The sequence below is a fragment of the Crocodylus porosus genome, unplaced genomic scaffold (genome assembly GCF_001723895.1).
Source record: "Crocodylus porosus isolate Cpor-Errol unplaced genomic scaffold, CroPor_comp1, whole genome shotgun sequence".
NCBI lineage: Eukaryota > Metazoa > Chordata > Crocodylia > Crocodylidae > Crocodylus > Crocodylus porosus.
Window position 1 is genome coordinate 45,732,575 of NW_017728906.1, and position 9,812 is coordinate 45,742,386.

General features: G+C 44.2%; 1 protein-coding gene across 3 annotated transcripts in view; it reads left to right on the forward strand.

Annotated features, from left to right (window-relative positions):
• Positions 1 to 1,164: 1,164 nt before the first annotated feature.
• FUNDC1 (FUN14 domain containing 1) overlaps positions 1,165 to 9,812 on the forward strand; it is a 58,529-nt gene continuing 49,881 nt past the window's right edge. Inside the window, exons 1-3 of one of the 3 annotated variants that reach the window (XM_019529054.1) lie at positions 1,165 to 1,270; positions 4,296 to 4,452; positions 6,306 to 6,381. In XM_019529054.1, coding sequence (XP_019384599.1) covers positions 1,240 to 1,270; positions 4,296 to 4,452; positions 6,306 to 6,381 — 264 coding nt within the window. In that variant the 5' untranslated portion in view covers positions 1,165 to 1,239. Of the gene's footprint in view, positions 1,275 to 4,295; positions 4,453 to 6,305; positions 6,382 to 9,812 lie in introns of all 3 variants that reach the window. The other 2 variants (XM_019529056.1, XM_019529055.1) reach the window with 2 other exon arrangements.

Below are 9,812 nucleotides of genomic sequence, written 5' to 3' on the forward strand. Positions count from 1 at the left end.
GAAGCTGGGGGAGAGTCTGCGATTTAGCATAAGAAAAGCTGTGGCAAGGCTGGGAAAGGAAAAAAAGTCCTTGGCAGTGTTTCTTTCTTATCGGGTGCAAGATGCAAGCTGTGCATTTCTAACAATACTCCATTTCTAACAATATTCCATTTCTAACATGCACACTTCACAGTGCTAGAAATGAAGTGGGGCAGATCCAGGGGGCATGCAATGGTGCAGTCGCACCTGCTCCCCAACTGATTCCTGTTCCAGCCAAAGTTTAAAACCAACTGCCTGGCAATGGCAGCAGCATTTCTAGTCAGACAGTGTGACTTGACCTCATGCCTCATTATATTTTACCTGATTCCTTCTAAACCCTTCCTTCCACAGGTATTAACCATTTCTTTCCTGTTTAATCGTCTTGATGTTCCACTAATCAAGCTAGCCTTTCTTTGGCACTCCTGCTGTGTGCTAGCTACTCCTGGTAATACAGCTTCTATTTCCCAGCCCTGCAGACTGTTTCTAACTTTAGATAACAACATTAACTGGAGCCTAGAAATAACTTTCAGAGAAGCACTGGATGTGCCCTCAACACGGCTCGACTGTGCCTTACAAGTCTGGAAAGAAGAACAAAAAGAGACACCCACTTCATTTGCATGATGGCAGGCCTACTCATGAAAACATCTCCTGCTTATTATTTTTTTGCCTCATTTGTTATGGGTTGTTTTTCTTTTTAACGTGGGCTGGAGGCTACAGCCAAGTAACCCATATTTCCATCTAGTTACATGGGTTTTTTTGCTTCATGCTTAGACTGAACGCTGCAGCCCCAGGCAGCTGGCTTATGAGTAAAGCCTCCAGCTTCTTTTGAACTGGAGAAATATGTGTTGTATGACATGGAGTGATACCCCCTCAAACTCCTAGGTGTGCCCTCATTTTTATATATGCCCCTCTCTTTCCTACTCAGCAGCCGGCCAGGTAGAGCTCACCTGCTATACCCAGCCCCGCAAACCCACCGTCTCCAACCCCGCCCTACCAGAGCCATCCCCCCTCCCCCCTCACGCTGGTCCAGCCCGTGACGTCACCCCCGCGGCCGAGCGCTCGGGAAAACCTGGCTGGTGTTCTCTGCGCATGCGCCCCACCCCATCCGCCATTGTCCTGAGGTGGGGGAGGGATCATAGACTGCGGCGGACCGGCGGGACAGAGCGGCCAACGGAGGCGGAGCGACTCTAAGGCCAGGCCCTCCCAGCTACACTAGCAAACATGGCGGCGCGGCGGCCTCGCTCCGCCTCAGGTTGGTGAGTGCCCCCACCCCTCCGCAGGCTCCGCCGCCGACCCCGGACGTTGGGGAGGGGGTGCTCGGCGGCCGCTCGGGCTTCGTCTCCTTGGCGGCGTGAGCCCTCACCGCCGGGGCGGCCGGGCCACCCTTGGTTGGAGCCCCCCTCCCCCTGAGGGGCGGGGTAGGCGGGCGCAGCAAGACGTACCCCCCCCTCCCCCTTCGCCGGCTCGCGCGGGGTCTCTTGCAGCCGCGTGTGACGTCACGCGGCGCCTGCCCTTGCGGGACGCGCCTGCGCTGTGTCCGCCTGCTCTCGGGACGTCGGGTTCGAGTCTGGGCAGCAGCTGAGAGGCCGAGCGGGGCGGGGGGGGAGACACTCACGGGGACAGGTGCTCGCCGGCTGAAGTGGCAGGGTGGTTTTTTTTCTTTTCTTGTTCACGGCCGGGGCGGTTCCTCATTGGCTTGGGCAAAGCCTAGGAGTCAAGGTGTTGTGGGCAGAAATGATCCCTTTTATTAGACCTGCCCCATATTTGGACAAAATGGTGCAGACTCTCCCCAGGAGAGTGCACAAAATGCCAGCAGAGTCTCCCTCTGCCTGAAGAAGGGAGGAAAATTTTTTTTAACAAGCTTTCTGGTTTAAAACCCCAACTATTGAGTTGGTCTAATAAAAGATATTGGATTTACCCAAAGAACCTGGTCTGCTTATGTCCTTAGACCAACACGGCTGCAGCCAACACCGTATAATTGAGCTGCAGGATTTGACCAAGTAGAGCTTAGTCTGTGTGGCTCTTGCCAGCCAGCAAACAGCCTTCTTCTCAGGTCCCTCTGCCCAGGGCATCAGCCGCCCCCTAAATCCAGGCAGGCATCCTATGTATGAGCCCCAGGCCTGGAGGCCTTGGGTTCGAGGACCCCCAGGTTCGCTTCATCTTGGCCAAGAGGCCAAACAGGGAGTGTGCGAGGCACAGCATGCCTGTCACTCCAATGTATTAGGCAGCTGACTGGTTCACCATGGCGTGATCGGCCCCTGGGTACAAAGTCTTCGTTGAACCAGCAGAATGACTCTCTGGCTATGGAAAGAGGCAACCAGCTCCAAAGACCATGCTTGTAAAAGTGGGACAACTTGACAACTGATTTCTCTCCAGCTTTTGTTTAGCAGGGTCCTTGAACAGTTCAGGGGTACTTAATGTGGGAGCATGGGCTTTTTTAGGGCTGGCTGCAGGCAAGAAGCAAAGGAGCAGCTCCAATTCAAATCCAGCCTGTTTGTTTGGTGGTTTTTAGGTTGAAAAATTGAAATGATGTTTCTCCCTGCCCCATTGGGGATATTCAGGTTAATTGCCATTCAGGCCTGGTGTGCAAATGGACTGCCCTTCCCCTGAGCAGACTGCTCTTGTTGTGCCTGTTTTGATGGAAGAAAAAAGTCTGGGACAGTTGGCTCCTAGATAAATCGTAGAAGCATAGAGAATTATAGAGAATCATAAGTCTGTTGTCTTAGTCTCTTTTACTTCAAGTTTTAAAAGATAAGAATGGGTGATCCAACTATTGTGGAATATTTATGTCTACATCCTTCTTTTCCCCTGCAATTGTGTCACCTTTTTTTGTCTGCAATGTTATTAAAGTGCTACACAAAGATCCACAATATGCTTTAACGCCCTTTGTGCTCTAAAGTAAGGAGTTTCTCTCTCTCTCTCAGCTAACGTTTACTTCTAAAAATAGATTATTAAAAAAAAGAAGAAATATCCATTTCTTCCCACAAATGTCTGAATGTCAGCAGTGCAGGGACTGATCCTGCAACTGACTCTAGGTTGGCAAAGTTCTGTTGAACTTGGGACTCTGTAGGCACATGACTGTATTGTACTGAAGATGGGGGCCTTGGGTAGCTGAGGTTGTCCGTCTTAGAGAAAATTCTATGGCAGTGGTTCCCTTAACACTTGATCTTATGGACTTCATTAAAAAAAATTCTTTCATGAATTAAGGTCTCTTCTGTTAGAGCCTTAGTTCTCTACGGTTTCGATCTTAAAGTGTTGCATTCTGGGCATCATCTGGTGTGGCTTTACAGATTGTTGTTGGTCTGCAGCAGCGATTCTCCACCAAGGTGCCTTGAGATCCTTTTGAGGGTGCCATGCAATGTTTTCACTGACAGGAGTCATGAGATCAGCCTAGAGATTCCAAATAGGAATCCATATGATTAAAAATAGTCTGCCCTGTTTTGGTCTTTCTGAGTTCTTTGCAACTCAAGAATTGCTCTCATATCTTTCCATAGTCAAAAAAGCAAGAGCTAAGAGTTAGCATTTTTGAGAGGTTCCTTGAGTCAATCATGGGATGCCTGGAGTCTGAAAAGGTTGAGCACCACTGGTCTACAGACTCTAATTTGAACCATTCTGTTAGACTAGTAGTACTTAACCTTTTTGTCTACAGGGCCAGATGGGCAGTGCCTGATCTCCGTGTGAGCTGCATCTAGCTGGTGGACCCAATCCAGTGACTAGGGTGTGTGCAGCAGGGCCCCATCTGGTTGTGGGGAGGGAAGTGGGGTGGTGGGTCAGCCTGGTCCAGCCTTGTAGGGAAAGAGGGCTTGGCCCAACCTCGAATTGGCCCTGTGAGGGGTGGGGAGCATTGCCCAGCTGTGGACCAGCCATGTGGGGGGAAGAGCTGCACACAGTTTGGCCCCAACTGGCTTGCATGGGGGGGAGGGGGTGTGGGCCAGCTCCGACACAACTGTGCTGAGTGATGGTCATGATCCAACTTTGACCTGTTTCTTGGGGTTTGGGATTTTGCCAACAGGGAAGCGTGGTAGTATTAACTACCATTGTTCCCTCGCTGCCAAATATCTCAACCCATGGGGAGTCCCACAGTTTGGTTTCCAGGGCTCTGTGGGCCAAAGGCTGGCATCCCTGTGTTAGATAACTGTATCACAGAGTAAATGATTCTGTTAATTTCTTTAACTGTCATAGTAAACTTTTATGTTATATGACTGAAATTCAGAACCAATACTTTTATAATTTGAGTACTCACTAAAATTTCTTTTTTTTTTTTTTTTTTTTTAAAGACCATGAAAGTGATGATGATTCATACGAAGTATTGGATTTAACAGAATATGCGAGGCGTCACCATTGGTGGAATCGTGTGTTTGGCCGAAATTCTGGACCAATTGTAGAAAAGTATTCTGTAGCTACCCAGATTGCAATGGGTGGAGTAACTGGCTGGTGAGAGAGGATTCCTCTTGATTACTGTATTGTGTGTTTATCTGTCCTAAATTTGTCTCTTCCTGCAGATATTGAAATGGATACATACATTTAAGGTGACTTTCTAAACAGATACTTAAATTCAACTGATGCTGATACTAGATCACAAAATAAACCCAGAGATTTCAAGTAGGAATCCGTAGTGTTACAAACATTCTGACCTGCTGTGATCCTCCAAGTTCTTTGCAATCAAAGAATTGCTTTTATTTTTCCATATTCAAAAAATGAGTTAAAACTGAGAAGTGGGATTTTCCATTGGCTGTCTCAAGTCTAGCCAAGTTGAGAGCCACTACTCTAAAGCATTACCTGAAATCAGTAAAATGCATACGTGGCAAAGTAGCCCCTGGCTAGTTTATTGCAAGCATTCATAGAAGGTATGTCAGTACTCTTAACACTTTAAGGGAAAAAATGGAAAATTAGGAGATATAGTTATGTTTCTTGTATCTGTTATATATTTTATTAGTTACCACTGTAAGCACAAGAACCTGATTATTGTGATAAAATGTGATTGAGATATACTTCACACATGCAAGCAATCATAAACAACTTGGGGCAGGACAGATTTTAATCAGGAGCTTCTCTTTTTCTAAAGTGAGTTTATTTTTAAAAGCAAAAGCTATTTCTATTAAAGATAACATGACTTAACATTTTGATTTTGGCTTAGCTGAAGAGGTATTTAATGGAAATGTTTTGTTAAAGTTGAGTCATAAGTATTAACATTTAGAGTAATGTAAGTTAACGTTAAAACATTATTAGCTCATAAAAACACTCAAATCAATGAAAACAGATTTTTCGTATGTAAATATAGTAATAGGAAAATCCTGTCAATACAAATAAAGGAGAATTAGAAGGTAAGACTGTAGAAATGAGAGTGAAATTTCCATTTTACAATTTGATAACATCATGAAGGTTGTTTTTAATATTTACTGTTTGTTAGTCACTGTAGAAATATTAGTGTTTCAGTATACTTTTAAACCTGAAGATGTACTTCTAAAGTTGTTAAAAGGTAGGTAGGTAGAGAGAGATTTCTTAAATAACTTCTTTTAATATTTGTTTAATTTGTCATATTGAGAGGCCTAGAATTGAAGGTGCAGTTTGTGCAGTGACGTGACATTTTTTTAACAGCACTGCAAAAAAACTTTTAACCTTCCCTGCACAGCCCATTGCTAGAAGTGAGGTGGTAGGTGATTCAGTTCAGGTGGCCAGGAGGAATGTTTAATGGGAGGATGGTTTTTCTGTACTCAAAAAATAGACTCAGCCTTGTCTACACACAGGGTTTGTTTGTTGTTGTTTTTTTGGGGGGTGGGAGGGGTGTTAAGCAGTGCTAAGCCCTAACTTTTCTGGTTAGAGCTGTAGTTTATCTGTGGAAATAATTAACCTGGTGTAAGAACTTCAATGCTAGAGGTTATGGTGGTACAAGAATGTCTTTTACTGGTCTAGCTTATTATGTTTTGTTGTGGGAATGCCTTTGATTGTAAAGGCACATCTATACTAATATTACTGGTTATGCCAGTATAGTTAGAGGTGTAACTTTTGTGTGTAGACAAAGCTGGAAGCCACCAGCCCACTTTACAGAGGATAAATGAATAGCCATTAGCTGATGATTACTATGCCTGTAATTTGTTTTTAATCCACATTACCAAAAAAGTGCTTATCATAAATTCCCAATTGGAAAGTTACAGACTACAAGTTAAGAAATAGGGAGGTGAAGCTCATTTCAGTACACCAAATGTTATCTGGCATTTGGACGACAATTCTAGAAAGTCATATTTTGACGTACAATTTCATTGGAATGTGTTTTTGGTTTTCTTAAGGTGTGCAGGATTTTTGTTCCAGAAAGTTGGAAAACTTGCAGCAACTGCAGTAGGCGGTGGCTTTCTTCTTCTTCAAGTATGTAGGATTTTACTTTTTGATATTTAGATACTATTTTGTTCAAAGTAAATGGGAAAGACTAAACTGCTTTGTTTACTTCTGTTGGGAAGGAGACGATTGGTTTTATATCTGCTTTTTCCTACTAAATTTACCATCTGAAAAACTGTCTCAACTACAGTATTTGTGTGTCAAATTTAAAAAAAAAATTTTTAGATGATCCTTTTATCATTAATAGTATTTTATTAATAGTTTGAAGTAAACTGAAAGAATAAAACCTTAATGTAGAAACAGAAGTGCTGTACTTGATTTAATTTTGCTATGCTTAGATAATTGTTTATAAAATAAATAAATAAATAAAACTGGATGCATAGATCAAGGAAAAAATAACTCAGATTTTCAAAAGTGCCTATGGGAATTAGGTTTCCATGAAATCCCAGCCAAAGAGTTGAGTTTGCTATCATAATGTTGAGGGTGCAAGAAAATTCTATTACTATCTTCCTGGAAATAAATGTAGACAAATTGCGTTAACTTCTCCCTCAGCAGGTGTTTGAGATGAACACTGCATTTTATTTCCTTTTTTCCCTTTGTTGCTAGTAGCTCAGTTGTGGCCTGTTTCTGAGGTTTCCTTTCCTCCCCAGCCTTGACTTGACTAGTTTTTATCAACTGCTCTAGTTTCCTGGCCTACACTTTCTTTCATTTCTGTTGTAGGCCATATTATTACATTTTAAGTCTGTCCACTTGCATGTTGCCCCATAAGTTGGGCTTAAATTAGAACAGTGGCCCTAAACCCTCTCTTGTCCATGAACAACAGTATTGAGCTACTGATGTATTGTGGGTTATGTCATCCTTTGCTCTCTTTGTCAACCTCCGTTTAAACATTTTAATGTCTTTGTGTCTGTAGGCATGTCTACATGAGACGTTTACTGCGCCGTAGACTAATTAGCTGCACAGTAAATGTCTTTGCTTCTACATGTGTGCCCCTATTAGGCTAGAGTAAACTAATTTACTCCAGAGCAGGATAGTACTTGTATAACAAGTACTTGTAAAAGTACTATCCTGCTGTGGAGTAAAAAAACAGCAGCATATATAGATGCTGAAGGGGCTGGCTGGGGCATGAGGGTGCTTCAGTGTAGGGGCTGCCTGCTGACTAGCCCCCTGCTGAAGCACCTTCGTCCCTTGGCCCGCCCCTTCGTAGCGCACCTTTGTCCTCTGGCCAGCCCCTTTGTAGCACATTGAGCTGCGCAACAGCCCCAGGCTGGCAAGCTGACTTCCTGGGCACCCTGCCAGCAGGGGCTCGTCCATCCCAGGTCAAGGTGCTGTGATCCCAGGCACATGTGCAGACACATTCCTGGGAGCAGTAAGCACCGGAGTTTATTGCTCTGCAATAATAGGCATATGTAGATGCACCCTGTGAGTGACATCAGAAAGCTTCTGCCTTTGAATCTGGGTTGAGGACCAATGAACTAAGCTATGTATTTTTAGAAAGCTCACCAGCTTTGATTTAAAGACTTCAAGTGGTGGAGAATCTGTGGCTTCCCTTTGTAAGCTGTTGTGATGATTAATTACCTTCACTGACCCTTCCCCTGTCACAATGACCTGCTTTGTTACTCAGGCCATTTCAGAGAGAGAATGAGTGAACGGTTAGTAGTTAAGCAGCAGATTGGTTCAAAATATAGAAAAGTCATTTTAAAGACAGGGATGATATTAAAGAGAATTAGAGCTTATATTTGTTGTGCAAAGGTTTGAAAAGCCTGTCTCAGTTTTCCTTGTTCCCTTGATGCCCTGTCTCACAATCAACCATCATGGGATTTCTGAATGTTGCCCGTTAATTAGTCAAATGTCATTTCTGAGCTGTAAAAGATTATTTTGGTAGTAGTACCTGAAGCTGCCCACAGTGCCATAAGAACATTACATCTGAAAATCCCAAGAATGGCTGTCAGAGTTCTAGTCACTTTGCAGCTGTGAGCAGGCTGAACTGTTTCTGATAAACCACTATTATGAACTTTTCCCAATGACTCAGAGGTGCAAGTTTTTATATAGGCAATAACCAGTGAGGCTTAGGGGTATTCATTGCACCTCAGTATTTAAAATGGTTTTTGCCCAGGAAGACATGAGTTTGGGGACAAAAGTGACTTCTGCATGGCAAAACAGCCTGCAGTCACTTGGATGTCTTCATCAACTCTTTTCATGCAAAATGTGGATTAAAAATTACTTTGCAAAATGTAAAGTGCTATAGACAAGTGAGGGAAATAGGTTTTCCATATATGTTTGCAGATCTCTTACTTCTTTTTTTGGCTGGACTTATCTATGCTATATCTGAAAGGGATGTTTAGCAGAGGTAAAAAGTATTAGACAACTAGGTTAATTTATATAATTCTTTAATTGACTACAGATTCTGCTGGAAATGAATGTAGTAAATGTCTTTTGTCACTCTTTAATTCTAGTTACATTTTATTTTAAACTTAGACATAAATGTGTGATAGTGTAATTACACTTTTTTCAGTCCTTTTTTTTTCCTTTCACTGATATCAACCTCATTTAAATACATAGTGTGGTTGAATTCACTGATATCAAGCTCATCCAAGTACGCAGTGTGACTCCAGAAATATTAGGTATGTCAGAAAGTACCAAGTATTTATAAATAAAACCATTTAGTGTGTAGTGATCATTTATGGGACAGTATAACTTCTCTATGTAGTCATAAACCAGTGGTGCGCTATCTTTTGGCCCAGTGGGTTGCATCAGGGCCTGGGTGCCATCATTGAGTCTTGTACCACCCCCATTGTCCCTGCGCACTTGGACTGGGCCCTGGGCTACCTTACCATTTCCATGTCACCTCTGCCCATGCCAGTGCACCAGAATCAGGCCCTGCAGTGCCCTGTGTGCTTGATATAGCACTCAGGGCCACATTTTTAGTCCACAGGGTTCCCTGTGGGTTCAGCAACTTGGCCACAGGGGCATGGCAATCGCTGCTATTGCTCTCCTGCTGCCAAATTTCTGGATGTGTGGGGAGCCCCAGGAGCTGGATGATATGGCTCTGCGGGCTGATCTGGCACATGGACCCATGAACAATGGATGTTAGGCAATGCTGCCTTTGATAGTCTCAGTAGGTTTACCATATTTCCAGGTCCAAAAAAGAGGACACCTGTCACTGGGGTAGGGGTGGGGGGGTTGTAGGCCAGGGGGAATATGATGGGGAGGGCAGTGACATGCCAGTGCCCTGCCCATTCTGTTGCCCCTCACTGACAAGCCACCACCCCCCAGCCCTTCTGCTGCCCTTCACTCTGGACTCACTGACCCCAGCCCTGCCAGTGCCCCTTACTCCCAAGCAGCAGTACCCTGTGCCCCCACTCCTTGCTGGTGCCCCTCACTTCCGACCCACAGCACCCTGGCGCTGCCAGTGCCCTGTACACTCAACCCACAGTAACCCATCTCATCCGCCATGCCCC